Source organism: Nansenia antarctica, assembly GCF_963989245.1.
Source record: "Nansenia antarctica genome assembly, chromosome: 8".
Taxonomy (NCBI): domain Eukaryota; kingdom Metazoa; phylum Chordata; class Actinopteri; order Argentiniformes; family Microstomatidae; genus Nansenia; species Nansenia antarctica.
In genome coordinates, this window is record NC_137678.1 from 34,145,329 (window position 1) to 34,160,586 (window position 15,258).

General features: G+C 48.3%; 1 protein-coding gene across 1 annotated transcript in view; it reads right to left on the minus strand.

The window, feature by feature from the left end:
* The window catches only part of myrfl (myelin regulatory factor like), a gene marked incomplete at both ends in the record, with an annotated part of 16,471 nt that extends 5,215 nt beyond the window's left edge, over positions 1 to 11,256 (minus strand). The window contains 11 exons of the mRNA XM_080538297.1: positions 48 to 156; positions 816 to 1,016; positions 1,379 to 1,469; positions 1,711 to 1,821; positions 1,970 to 2,046; positions 3,142 to 3,337; positions 4,462 to 4,597; positions 4,750 to 4,980; positions 5,371 to 5,432; positions 5,914 to 6,010; positions 11,181 to 11,256. Of these exons, the coding sequence (XP_080394423.1) occupies positions 48 to 156; positions 816 to 1,016; positions 1,379 to 1,469; positions 1,711 to 1,821; positions 1,970 to 2,046; positions 3,142 to 3,337; positions 4,462 to 4,597; positions 4,750 to 4,980; positions 5,371 to 5,432; positions 5,914 to 6,010; positions 11,181 to 11,256 (1,387 nt within the window). The remainder of the gene's footprint in view (positions 1 to 47; positions 157 to 815; positions 1,017 to 1,378; positions 1,470 to 1,710; positions 1,822 to 1,969; positions 2,047 to 3,141; positions 3,338 to 4,461; positions 4,598 to 4,749; positions 4,981 to 5,370; positions 5,433 to 5,913; positions 6,011 to 11,180) is intronic.
* Positions 11,257 to 15,258: the final 4,002 nt, after the last annotated feature.

The window sequence follows — 15,258 nt, forward strand, 5'->3', positions numbered from 1 at the left end:
TCTCTCTCTCTCTCTCAGTGGTACCTGTCTCTCTCTCTCAGTGGTACCTGTCTCGTGGACATGGTTGATGCCCATCTTGGCAGCAAACTCTGGTCTGTAGTCATACTCCACGATCCTCATCTGAGAGATCCGCTTCAGCTGCTCCGTACTATCCACCTGAGAGGGAGGTGGATCATCTTCATCACCATCATCATCATCATCATTACCATGATCATCATCATCATCATCATCATCATTACCATCATCATCATCAGCATTACCATCACCATTTTCATCATCATCATCATCATAATCATCATTACCATCACCATTATCATCATCATCATCATCTTCATCACCATCATCATCATCATTACCATCATCATCATCATTACCATCATCATCATCACTATCACCATTATCATCATCATCATCATCCTCATTACCATCACCATTATCATCATCATCATCATCCTCATTACCATCACCATTATTATCATCATCATCATCATCATCATCATTACCATCACCCTTATCATTATCATCATCATCATCATCATCCTTGAGGAGAGGAGAGGAGAGGAGAGGAGGAGAGGAGGGGAGGAGAGGAGGAGAGGAGGTGAGGAGAGGAGGGAAGGAGAGGAGAGAAGGAGAGGAGAGAAGGAAAGGAGGGGAGGAGAGGAGAGGAGAGGAGAGGAGAGAAGGAGAGGAGGAGAGGAGAGGAGAGGAGAAGAGGGGAGGAGAGGAGAGGAGAGAAGGAGAGGAGGAGAGGAGGAGAGGAGAGTAGAGGAGAGGAGAGGAGAGGAGAGGAGAAGAGAGGAGGGGAGGAGTCTGACCTCGTGGATGTTGTGTTTCGCTCGCCTGTCAGACGGGTGCATGACCGACCCCATGACCTTGACATTGCCGCAGACAACCAGCGCCTCGTCAGGCGTGTCCGTGTTCACGCCCACCTTCCCATGATACACCACGGTATCAGGCCCTGCCCCCCGCTGCCACAGGACCTCGCTGTCCGTCTCAAACTGGCCCGGGTTAGATGCCTGGGAGGGGGGGGGGGAGAGAGAAGGAGATTCAACTCTCAGAATACTGTCATTTTCAGAATGAAGAAGCTCAAAGAGACCCCCTCCATCCTCCACCCTCCTCCCCCTCCCCCCTCCACGCTCCCCCCTTCCTCTTCTACTCACTCTGACTATGATCTTCTCAGACACGTAGGCCACCAGCAGGTAACTCTCCTCCCCATCCACACTCCCCCCTCCCCCCTTACCCCTCCCTGCCTCTCCACTACTCACTCTGACTATGATCTTCTCAGACACGTAGGCCACCAGCAGGTAAGTCTCCTCCCCATCCACACTCCCCCCTCCTCCCCCTCCCCCTCCCCCCTCCCTGCTCCTCCTCTACTCACTCTGACTATGATCTTCTCAGACACGTAGGCCACCAGCAGGTAACTCTCCTCCCGCACCATCGCATAGAGACCCACCACCATCACAAAGTACCTGTCAATCACACACACACATTAGGTTAGGGTTGCGTTAGGGTTGGGTTAGGGTTGGGTTAGGGTTAGGGTTAGGTTAGGGTTGGGTTAGGGTTAGGGTTAGGTTAGGGTTAGGGTTAGGGTTAGGGTTAAGGTTAGGGTTAGGGTTAGGGTTAGGTTAGGGTTGGGTTAGGGTTAGGGTTAGGTTAGGGTTGCGTTAGGGTTGCGTTAGGGTTAGGTTAGGGTTGGGTTAGGGTGCTGACCTCTGGTCGGGGTTGGGCTTGCCCTTCTTCCTCATGTTATTGGCTGTCGTCTCGCTGAAGTGCAGCCTCCCCAGTGTTACCTTGGTGATCTTGTCGCCAGGCAGACTCACCCTGAGGGGGTGACATCATCATCGTTCAATCAAACATGCAGTCAGGACCTCTACAGTAAAGACACTGAATTATCTGCTGAGACATGAGACACTTTTGTGTTTGTGTGGTGCTTCGGTGATGACATCATGAGGAGGGGGCGGAGACTAACGTGACAGGCAGGAAGGGCTTCTTGCTGCGGTCCGACTGGGACTGTTCTATGGTGACCCGGTGAGACTGCGCCTCCAGCTGGGGACAGAGAGTCTGGTACTATAACTGGTACTGGTACTATAACTGGTACTGGTACTACACTGCGTGCACAATTATTAGGCAAATTATATTCCTCAGTATTAATTTTATTGTTGAACAAATACAATGCTATCAGTCAATCCTAAATGTTATTGAACCTCAAACCTGAATGTTTATCAAAAGAAAAACGTGTTTTGTCTTTCTCAGGGGAATAAATAACTGTGCAGAATTATTAGGCAACTATGAGTGTGCAGAATTATTAGGCTACTACTACTAAACTAAATTACAACACATTTTTTTCCAACTCACTTATTTATTAAACATTTTTAGAGTTGGGGTAACAAATAACTAACACAAAATGATAATTAAATAAAAAATGTGGCCTGGAAATATTCAGTGACCAATATAGCCACCATTATTTTCAATAACTGCCATGAGCCTTCCATCCATGGAGTCTGTCAGTTTTTGATCTGTTTGATCAACTTTGGCTGAAGCAGCAACCACAGCCTCCCAAATGCTCTTCAAAGAGGTGTGTTGTCTTCCTCACTGTAAATCTGACATTTGAGAAGGGACCACACAAGTACTCAATAGGATAGTCAGGTGAGGAAGGGGGCCAGGTCATTATTCAGTCATCTTTGAGGCCTTTGCTGGCTAGCCAAGCAGTGGAGTACTTGGATGCATGTGATGGAGCATTGTCCTGCATAAAGATCATGGCCTTCTTGAATGCTGCAGACTTCTTCCTGTACCACTGTTTGATGAACGTTTCTTCCAGAAACTGACAGTAGGTTTGGAAGTTAATTTTCAGTCTATCTTCAACCCGAAAAGGTCCAACTAGCTATCCTTAATGATAGCAGCTCATACCAGTACCCCTCCTCCACCTTGCTGGCGCTGGACTCACAGTAATCACTTTAGCCACACCCTCCCTAACCCTCTTCACCCACCCTAACCCTAACCCTGATGGTTTGGAGTTGGAAAATGTGCATAGAAATAACGATAAGGTCACAATACTTGCCTAATAATTGTGCACACAGTGTATAACTGGTTATATTATTATTGTTATTATGAATAGGACAGCCCTTTGGTGTCTGGACTCACCTTGACCCCGAACACCTTGACCTGGAAGCTCTCTATGGGGGCGGGGCCGGAGGGCGTGGCCACGTACCTGGGGTCACCTGACACGCCCACGTGAACTGTGACCTGGAAGTGATTCTTCTTCTGACAGACAAAGGCCTCGTCAGCCGCCGAGTAGTTAAAACCCTTATCAGTGTCGACATGGTAACCAGGGGAGGGGCTGGGGGGCACAGGGGAGAATAGCAATACTGTTGTTGATTGTATGACACAGACAGGCAGTCAGACAGACAGGCAGTCAGAGAGGGAAAGACAGTCAGACAGACAGACAGACAGTCAGACAGTCAGACAGGAATAGACATTCAGACAGACAGACAGGCAGTCAGACAGACAGACTGACAGGCAGTCAGACAGGAATAGACATTCAGACAGACAGGCAGTCAGTCAGACAGACAGACAGACTGACAGGCAGTCAGACAGACAGACTGACAGGCAGTCAGACAGGAATAGACATTCAGACAGACAGGCAGTCAGACAGACAGCCAGTCAGACAGACAGACAGGCAGTCAGAAAGGGACAGACAGCCAGACAGACAGACAGTCAGACAGGAATAGACATTCAGACAGACAGACAGGCAGTCAGACAGACAGACTGACAGGCAGTCAGACAGGAATAGACATTCAGACAGACAGGCAGTCAGACAGACAGCCAGTCAGACAGACAGACAGACAGACAGGCAGTCAGAAAGGGACAGACAGGCAGACAGACAGACAGACAGACAGACAGACAGGCAGACAGACAGTCAGGCAGACAGGAACAGACATTCAGACAGACACAGGCAGACAGGCAGTCAGACAGACACACAGACAGACAGACACACAGACAGGCAGACAGACAGACAGTCAGGCAGACAGGAACACACATTCAGACAGACACAGGCAGACAGGCAGTCAGACAGACACACAGACAGACAGACAGACAGACAGGCAGACAGACAGTCAGAGAAACAGACAGGCAGTCAGAGAAACAGACAGGCAGTCAGACAGGAACAGACATTCAGACAGGTAGTCAGAGAGAAACAGACAGGCAGTCAGACAGGAACAGACATTCAGACAGGTAGTCAGAGAGAAACAGACAGGCAGTCAGACAGACAGACAGACAGACAGACAGACAGAGAGGCAGTCAGGAAGAGACAGTCAGACAGACAGGCTGATCTAATCTGGTCATTTGATTGAGATTATTTTTCATTTCTGGAGAGATTTTGACCACTCACAGTGTGTGGTAGCTGCTGTCGTACAGGGTCAGGGTTAGAGTCAGGTTAGGGTCAGGGTTAGGTCGGCCACTCACAGTGTGTGGTAGCTGCTGTCATACAGGGGGGTCCACTGGCTCTGTTGGTAGCGGTCCCAGGAGATCAACTGGTAGGCCACGCCCACGCCGTCACTGTCATAGGAGGGGGCGTCGCCCGCCACACTCTCTGACACCCCTGGAGGGACAGGCACACACCACTGTGCGTTTGTGTGTGTATGTGTGTGTGTGTGTGTGTGTGTGTGTGTGTATGTGTGTGTATGTGTGTATATGTGTGTGTGCGTGCGTGCGTGCGTGTGTGTGTGTAGACAGATATGACTATGTACTCACCGTACGGCCCCTTGGCTCTGCCCTCGAAAGACTCAGACCTCCTCCTCTTCTTACAGTCCGGGGAGGGCGGGGTGGGGGGGTGGAGCGGGTTGGGTGGGGAGCTAGCCTGGAGATGGTGCTGGGGGGGGAGGTGCAGGGTGGGGGGTGCTGGGGGTTGGGAGGCGGGGGGAGAGTCTGCTTTGTTGTAGGATTGAGTCAGGCCCAGGTGCTGAGACAGGTGTGGGTGTGGCCCTGCATGTGGGTGTGGCCCTGGGAGTGGGTGTGGCCCTGCGTGTGGGTGTGGCCTTGGGAGTGGGTGTGGCCCTGCGTGTGGGTGTGGTCCTGGGTGAGGGGCGGCCCCCCGTTCTTTAAAACGACAGGATGAGGCTGGAGGACGTGTCATTGGCTGGAACACTTCCTGGTTCACCTGCTCATTGGACCAATGGGAGCTGTAGTGCACATCTAGGGGAGGACTGAGTGGTTAGGAGGGAGGATGGAAATACAATATTCGAGTATATTCTATTTGTATTCTATTTTGTTCAGGGGAGGCTGGTGGAGGTAGAAAAGAGCAGTGTGTGTGTGTGTGTGTGTGTGTGCGTGCGTGCGTGCGTGCGTGCGTGTGTGTGTGTGAGTGTGTGTCACCTGGTGGTTGTGGAGGGGAGCAGGGTTCTGACCCGGAGTCTGGCGGAGATTCAGGGAGCATGCTGGGAAAACAGAGATGAGATATGACAGAGATGACACTACTGTACACATACACACACTCACACATACATACAGACACACACAGACACACAGACAGACAGACACACAGACACACACTCTGCTGGGTTAGGAACCTGTTTAGCTGTAGAGACCCCAGGTGTGTGTGTGCGTGCGTGCACGTGTGTGTGTGTGTGTGTGTGTGTGTGTGTGTGTGTGTGTGTGTGTGTGTGGAACCCAGCAAAGAAAGAGATTCTAGCCCTAACACCCAGGGACTCCACAGGGACCTTTCACAGGTGTCAGTTCTGCTTGTCTAAGATGGAGGCTCACAAGTTGTGGGGGTCCATGGAGGTGTTGTGGGGGTCCATGGAGGTGTTGTGGGGGTCCATGGAGGTGTTGTGGGGGTCCATGGAGTTGTTGTGGGGGACAATGGGGTTGCTGTCGTACAGGTGTGTGTTGGGGTCCACCAGGTGGGTACTGAGGTACAGGTGTGTGTTGGGGTCTGCCATGTCAGCACTCAGGTACTGCTCCAGTAGGCTGGTGTCGACCACCGGGCTCTCCAGAACTTGACTCACATCCTGACCTGCAAACACACATACACACAAGTTAGTTCAAGTTTAGTTCAAGTTTATTTCGAACAGCAGACCAGGTACATTGGGATACATATAAAAATATATATATAATAATAATCCACATGGTTAAGCTGTCCGAAAGGGAATAGGAGGAAGCAAGGCTTATTTGTCCTATCCCCATTCACACACTACAATTACCGTAGTGTAGGTTTACAACAGAAACAAACAACAAACAGAAAACAATCAAGCTCAATTTTGTCATTCAAATTCAAATACACACAATACAGAATACAAACTATCATACACTAATTTTAGCAAATGGCATGTCCTGTCTCTTCCATGTTGTATCTAGAAAGGATATCATTCTTATACATTCTTTTAAATTGCAGTTCATTAGTACACCTTTGGAGCTTTTCCTCAAGGCCATTCCACAACACAACTCCGCAGATTGATATACAAAATATTTTAACGTTAGTTTGTGCGTAATGCTGTCTCATGTTAAGTTCTCTTCTAAATGTATAGTTCCCCCCTCTCTCAGTGAATAGTCTTTGCAAATTTCCCGGCAACAGTTCATTGTTGGCTTTATACATAATCAGTGCTGTCTTGAAATCTACTATATCCATCAGTTTCAGGGTATGCATCTTCACAAAGAGAACATTGGTATGATCAAGATATCCAGCATGATCAACTATTCTTACAGCTCTTTTTTGTAATATACATAATGGTTGTAAAGTGGTTTTATATGTATTTCCCCATACTTCAGGACAGTAATTCAGATATGGCAGAACAAATGAATAATATAAGGTATACAATGCTTTTTTGTTTAACAGGTGTCTTATTTTCCCCAATACTCCAATACTCCTTGCTACCTTTGATTTCACATAGCTTATGTGAGGTTTCCAGCAGATCCTGTGGTCTAGAATCACACCTAGAAATTTGCTTTCTATAATAATGTTATTTATTGTTACTCTCACATCAGAATCTATTTTACGTTTTTTTTTTACATTCAATGATAGTTTATTCAGATCAAACCATATTTTTAGTTTATTCATTTCTACTGTGATTACCTCCAAGAGCTGCTGAAGATCTCCACCAGAACAAAAAATATTAGTGTCGTCCGCAAATAAAATACATTTCATAATTTTTGACAGATATCATTGATATACAGATTAAATCACTTTGGACCCAATACTGACCCCTGTGGCACTCCACATGTTATTTCTAGGCATGCTGATTTGTTATCACCTATCTGCACATACTGATGTCTATTACTTATGTAGCTTTTCATCCATTTAAGCACACCTCCTCTGATGCCATACCTTTCCAATTTGTCTATATATAAATTGTGATCTATGGTGTCAAATGCTTTTTAAAAATCTATAAATACCCCTACAACATACTTCTTCTGGTCAATAGCGCTGGTGATTTCTTCAATTAGTTCCATTAGCGCCATAGATGTTGTTCTGTTAGATCTAAAACCATACTGACAGTTAGCTATTAGATCATACTTGTCTATGAAGTTATCCAATCTACTGGCAAAGAGCTTTTCTAATATTTTGGAGAACTGTGGAGAGAGGGAGAGAGGAGAGACACTGGTCTGTAATTGGTAAATTGTTTTCTGTCTCCGTCTTTATGCAGTGGTATGACTTTAGCAGTTTTCATTTGACATGGAAATACGACTGTTTTAAAAGACAAATTACAAATATGAACTAATGGATTTACAATTGCTTTAATAACTTTCTTGATTAAATCCATATCAATGTTATTCCAGTCAGTATCAATCACACAAATCCACAAAAACACAACACTTCATCAACACATCTCTCTCTCTCACTCTTCCTCTCTCTCTCTCTCTCTCTCTCTCTCTCTCTCTCTCTCTCTCTCTCTCTCTCTCTCTCTCTCTCTCTCTCTCTCGACTCTCACTCTACTCTCTTGATCTCTCTCTCTCTCTCTCCCTCTCTCTCTCCCTCTCTCTCTCTCTCTCTCTCTCTCTCTCTCTCGACTCTCACTCTACTCTCTTGATCTCTCTCTCTCCCTCTGTCTCTTTCGTGCTCTCTCTCCAACCAGCAGGTGTGTGAGGGTGAGGTTGGCCTTGATCCAGTAACCTTGACCCTCTCTTATGGTATGTGCTCAGGGAGTCGTTTAAGAGCTGTTTATCGGCTTCAAGTTTCAAGTTTATTGTTAAGTCACATTACACAAGTGTAAGAGAGTAAAATTCTTAGGCTTCGGTTTCTGACATTGCAGCACAAGACAATAAGGCAATAGGCATAATTCAAGATAAAAAAGTGACAATAGTATAGCACATGAGTGACAAATAAGACAGGATACAATTAGCAGTACAACTAGTAATAAAATAGATAGTTCAAGTAGTAAAGTGGCTGTGAGCTTAAGGTTAAGGTAGCCCATATGCATGGGGTGTGCTTCGGGATGAGGTTAACAGTGGGCTTGTTCATGAGCCTGATCGCCTGGGGGATGTAGCTGTTGGTTAGCCTCTGAGTTTTGGCCCTGAGTCTCCGGAAGAGGGAAGAGAGGCGAAGGCCTTTTGGACGGCATTGGTTCAAACAGACTGTGGTTGGGATCTTTGATGATCCTCCGGGCTTTGCTGACACTTTTTGTTGTATATATCCTGGATGGAGGGAAGCTCACATCCACTGATGCGCTCGGCTGTCCGCACCACCCTCTGTAGCGCTCTCCACTAAGTGCGACACAGAGAGTTATTGGCAACTGTCACCGGCAGGGGTGCAGATGTGCACCGCAATATGATTGAAAGTAGAGGACTTTAGATGAACACAATTGCACACTTAGTTATTCACACATGTCTCCACTAAGATCTTTAATTATCTCCAACAAGCTCTTCATCGACTTCAGCTCTGCATTCATCCCCTCCAGGCTGTTCACCAAACTCAGTGACCTTGGCATCACCACCTCCCTCTGCAACTGGACCCTAGACTTCCTGACTAACAGACCCCAGTTTGTCAGGTTAGACACACCTCCTCCTCTACTCTGACCATGAACACTGGTGTCCCACAGGGCTGTGTACTGAGCCCTCTCCTCTACTCCCTCTTCACCCACAACTGCGGGTCTGTGCAAGGCTCTAACTCCATCATCAACGGTGGTAGGCCTGATAAGTAACAACGACGAGTCAGCCTATAGGGAGGAAGTCCAGCACCTGGCGGTGTGGTGTGCTAACAACAACCTGGCCCTCAACAACAATAAGACCAAGGATCTCATTATGGACTACAGGAAAGCTGGAGGCTGCAGAAACAGCCCCATCTACATCAATGGTATGGAGGTGGAGTGTGTCTCCAGCTTCAGGTTCCTAAGTGTCTAAATCTCCAAGGACGTCTCTTGGACCCTCAATTTCTCCACTGTGGTCAAAAAGACTCAGCAGTGTATATACTTCCTGAGGAGACCGAAGAAAGTCCATCCTGGTCAACTTCTATCGGTGCACCATCAAGAGCATTCTGACAAACTGCATCACAGTGTGGTATGGCAGCTGCTCTGCCTCCAACCGGAAGGCCCTGTAACGGGTGATGGAAACAGCCCAGTATATCACCAGTGCCTAACTCCCTTCCATCAAGGTCCTCCAGCACAGGCAGTGTCTGCGGAGGGCGCGAGGCATCAGTAGGGACACCCTCTCACCCCATTCACGGACTGTTTGCCCTCCTCCCACCCGGGAGGCAGTACAGGAGTCTCCGTTCCCACACCAGCAGGCTCAGGAACTGCTTTATCCCTGCAGCTGTTACTCTGCTGAACTCAGAATCCCGGCGGTAGCCCAGACCCCGCCCCCCCCCAGCCTCCCTCCACCTCTGAAAAGGATGAACATTGACTTCCAGTATCAGTGTACCCCCCCCCCCCCCCCCTCCATACCTCTACTGGCTGTCATTCAGGACTTCACTTTAGCCATTGCATTACTGCTTGCTTACATATTTATTTATATTGGTCTCTAATTATACATCTTACATAATAGGTTACATACCTTAAGACCTATTGCATAAGACCTATTGCCCTTGTTTAACTGTACACACCGTGTTGATATTCATCTCATGAATATGTATCATATGTATCATGTATAAGCACTTATTATATACATTTATTTATACTCACTGTAATACTTATACTGTAATACTATACACTGTCTACATATCATATAGTTTGCACTATGCCACTATTTCCACACCGGGTTATTTGCCCAACTATGTTGTTGTCTCAGTACTTGAACTCTGTCAATGACAATAAAGCTGAATCTATCTGGAATGTAATCTGTGGCCTTGAGATGATGTAAGAGTGGTATGTACTAAGCCTAACCCTCACCTACTGTTTGTACAATAATGTCAGACTTTCCTCGAACAATAAACAGAAGATCAGGGGCCGGTTTCACAGACAAGGCCTGGGCCTAATCCTAGACAAAAAAACATCTTCAATGGAGATTTTATATTAAAAGTGTTTAGTCCAGGACTACGCTTAAGCCCTGTCTGTGAAACCCGCCCCAGATGTAGCCTATTGTTTTTCTAATCCTGACCTTGATTCACGCATCTCAATATCAGCGAAACAGAGCAACCCTGTTTCTAGCTTCCTGGCTGTGTAAGCAAAGTCCATGGACTTGTAATTGATTCATCCAACCGCACAGGATTAGCCAGGATAGATTAGCTAGGATAGCTCCTTAGCCCCTTAACGTTAACATTAGCTAGCATTAACTTTAGCCAACATTAACATTAGCAAACGGTAACTTTAGCCAACATTAACTTTAGCTAACATTAACATTAGCCAACATTAACATTAGCCAACATTAACCTTAGCCAATATTAACTTTAGCCAACATTAACATTAATCAATAACTCTTCCAATAATGTATTAACTTTAGACAACGAATGACAGTTTAATAAACTTTCACTTTCATCCTGATGAGTGACCAGTACAGTCACAGCTCTGAGATCAGCAATGTGTGTGTGTGTGTGTGTGTGTGTGTGTGTGTGTGTGTGTGTGTGTGTGTTGTGTGTGTGTGTGTGTGTGTGTGTGTGTGTGTGTGTGTGTGTGTGTGTGTGTGTGTGTGTGTGTGGTGGCACTGTGCCAAAGTGGACAGAGATCATCATGTTGTCAACTTCTTATCATCAAAGAACTGCTACAGACAGACACACACACACACACACACACACACACACACACACACACACATCCTACCGTCAAAGAACTGCTGCAGCGCTTCATTCTCTCCCAGGACGTGGCTTGGGACTCTGCCTCCTCCAGGGGGCTCCATGGTGCTGGGCTGCCTGGGATGAGAGACTGTTACTGGGGGTGAGGTTGTAGGCCAGGCCCAGGCTTCTTGTAGGCCGGGCCCAGGATTCAGCAGATATGCTTCTGGGGACAGGTAGTAAAACAGCAATGCTATTTTGCAGTAATGCTAACTCTAACCCTGATAACCCTAATAACCCTAAGACTCCGCCTCCTCCTAACCCTAACGGTTCTGAACCAAACTCAGACACGACCTCTGACCTCCTGATACTCAGTCATGACCCCTGACCTCCTGGTACTTAGTCAGACCTCTGACCTCCTGGTACTCAGTCATGACCTCTGACCTCCTGGTACTCAGACATGACCCCTGACCTCCTGGGGGCGCTGCTCAGTGACACGTGAGACAACAACACCAACTCCATTTGTCCCCCAAGAGAATCTACCTCATGGGAGGCTGGAGGAGGTAGGAATCAGAGGACAGGATCACTGGAATGCATGGAACCCTAACACGTGTTAAAATACACTACAATGACCCCCTCCTCTGATTTCTGCCTCCACCACCCTCTGGTCTACGTTACAGTACACCTCACAGACACCCAGTCCTCTGGGCTGGGCACAGAGGGAGTCACATACCTCTTGAAAGCAGGGACAGCTAATTGGACCACAACAGCTTGGACCACTTATCAGGTGACCAGAGCGGTTAACCATTCACCTCCATCACACTAACGCAGTTAGGGAAGGGAAGGGCAGCAGTGATGTCATAAACAGAATGTAAACATGAGGTGAACCGCTGAGTATGGGAGGTGGAAGGTGTTTAAGTCATTCAGTACTGAGGGTGATAAATAATAATTCACCCAAATGTTCGATATTCTAGAGTGCCATGGGGGACTTAATTCACCCCAAATTCATCATTCATAATGCTTCATTTTGTAGCCAATCAAAGTGTTGTTGCTAGGTAGCCAATAGTCCTGTAGCTCTCTCTCTGCTAGCCGCTGTGTGTGTTTCAGGGGAGGCTGGTGGAGGTAGAAATCGGACGACGGGCTCATTGTAATGCTTGATACCAGTCCTCATTTCATTCCATGCATTACAATGAGACCGTCCTCCGATTTCTACCCCCCAGCCTCCCTTGTAGCCTAACAGCTATGTGCTGGTGTGAGTTGTGGGCATAATAATAATAATAAACAGAATGAATCATCGTTATGATTATTGTCTTGTCAGCCTGTTCACAGCTTATCTGCATATTGTGTAATTGCTTTTTCTTCTAGATGAGAGGCTCAGGTAATTAAAAACGGTGCAGACAGGGCACGAGGTACATACGAGGACATTATTCTGCCGTATTGATTTCACAGGCGATTAATTTAGGAGGAGTAGACACCGTCACCAGGACTGAACAGCGGATCTGGGGGAACCATAGACCTGGGGGACCATAGACCTGGGGGACCATAGACCTGGGGGACCATAGACCTGGGGGGACCATAGACCTGGGGGACCATAGACCTGGGGGACCATAGACCTGGGGGGACCATAGACCTGGGGAACCATAGACCTGGGGGACCATAGACCTGGGGAACCATAGACCTGGGGAACCATAGACCTGGGGGACCATAGACCTGGGGGACCATAGACCTGGGGGACCATAGACCTGGGGGGACCATAGACCTGGGGGACCATAGACCTGGGGGGACCATAGACCTGGGGAACCATAGACCTGGGGGACCATAGACCTGGGGGACCATAGACCTGGGGGAACCTAGGGGACCATATGTCTGGGGGACCATAGACCTGGGGGGACCATAGACCTGGGGGACCATAGACCTGGGGGAACCTAGGGGACCATATGTCTGGGGGACCATAGACCTGGGGGGACCATAGACCTGGGGGACCATAGACTTGTGGGACCATAGACTTGTGGGACCATAGACCTGGGAGACCATAGACCTGGGGGACCATAGACCTGGGGGACCATAGACCTGGGGGACCATAGAGCTGGGGGGACCATAGAGCTGGGGGACCATAGACTTGGGGGACCATAGAGCTGGGGGACCATAGAGCTGGGGGACCATAGACCTGGGGGACCATAGACCTGAGGGACCATAGACCTGAGGGACCATAGACCTGGGGGAACCTGAGGGACCATAGACCTGGGGGACCATAGACCTGGGGGACCATAGATCTGGGGGACCATAGATCTGGGGGACCATAGACCTGGGGGGACCATAGACCTGGGGGGACCTGGGGGACCATAGACCTGGGGGGACCTGGGGAACCATAGACCTGGGGGAACCTGGGGAACCATAGACCTGGGGGACCATAGATCTGGGGGAACCTGGAGGACCATAGACCTGGGGGACCATAGATCTGGGGGACCATAGACCTGGGGTAACCTAGGGGACCATAGACCTGGGGGAACCTGGAGGACCATAGACCTGGGGGACCATAGATCTGGGGGACCATAGACCTGGGGTAACCTAGGGGACCATAGACCTGGGGGAACCTGGAGGACCATAGACCTGGGGGACCATAGATCTGGGGGACCATAGACCTGGGGGAACCTGGAGGACCATAGACCTGGGGGACCATAGATCTGGGGGACCATAGACCTGGGGTAACCTAGGGGACCATAGACCTGGGGGAACCTAGGGGACCATAGACCTGGGGGAACCTGGGGAACCATAGACCTGGGGGACCATAGATCTGGGGGACCATAGACCTGGGGTAACCTAGGGGACCATAGACCTGGGGTAACCTAGGGGACCATAGACCTGGGGTAACCTAGGGGACCATAGACCTGGGGGAACCTAGGGGACCATAGACCTGGGGGAACCTAGGGGACAATAGACCTGAGTGACCATAGACCTGGGGGGACCTGAGGGACCATAGACCTGGGGGGACCTGAGGGACCATAGACCTGGGGGGACCTGAGGGACCATAGACCTGGGGGGACCACATCAAAGACTCCAGCACCCTCCCTTCTCCTCCTTCAACCATCCCTCAAAACCTGCTTTTTAAACTTGCTTTTAATCTTTAACTGTTTTTGTTTTTGTTTTTACGAACTGTGTCTTTGTTTTACTTTTGATATATCTATCTACTCTTGTTCTCTCTATGAAATAGTGTTTTTGAGTACTGAGAAAAGTGCTATACAAAATAAATGCATTATTATTCTTATTATAAACATTAAAGTAACATTTACATGACATTGTTGGCATTTAGCAGACGACTTTATCCAAAGCGATGAATCATCTATCCATCAGTCAAGAAAAAAGTAATCTATGCTCGAGCCAGGGGCCATTGCCAGTCATAATGCTAGAAGGAAGAATATTTTCCAGTAGAGAAAGTGTACAGGAGGTAGAGGGGATGAAGAGGTCTTACATTAAAGTGACAAGCAAGCCTGGAGGTGTGTGTGTGTGTGTGTGTGTGTGTGTGTGTGTGTGTGTGTGTGTGTGTGAAGGTGTGTGTGTGTGAAGCCCACCTGCTCCCCAGCCAGGAATCTGGCGGTTAGGTCACCAATCGTCAGCGTGGTCAGTCAGGTATAATCCATTTGTACCGCGGTTCGGAGCCCTGACCCTCACCCCCTCTGGACTGGAGTCCCTAATCCCAAGCCTGGATTCAGAACTCAAGAACAACCCCAAGCCTAGATTCAGATCTCAAGAACAACCCCAAACCTGGATTCAGAACTCAAGAACAACCCCAAGCCTGGATTCTGATCACAATAATCCCAGAGGTTTTTAATAAACAATACGACGTATGATATCCGTGGTACGACTCCCTGCTGTGTCCTGTGGACTTTGCTCCTCGGTCTGAAAGGTGACATACCCTGCGCAGGCGCACCTGTGTGTGTGTGTGTGTGTGTGTGTGTGGGTGGGTGCGTGAGTGTGTATGTGGGTAGGTGCGTGTACATGTGCACGTGTGTCAGGTGTCCTTGTGCAGGGCCATAAAACAGAGACTTATGACCAGATGAGTTCTCACAATGGAAACAGGGAAGTCCTGGCTTATCTCTGTTGTGTCATTAACAAAGAGAGAGAGAGAG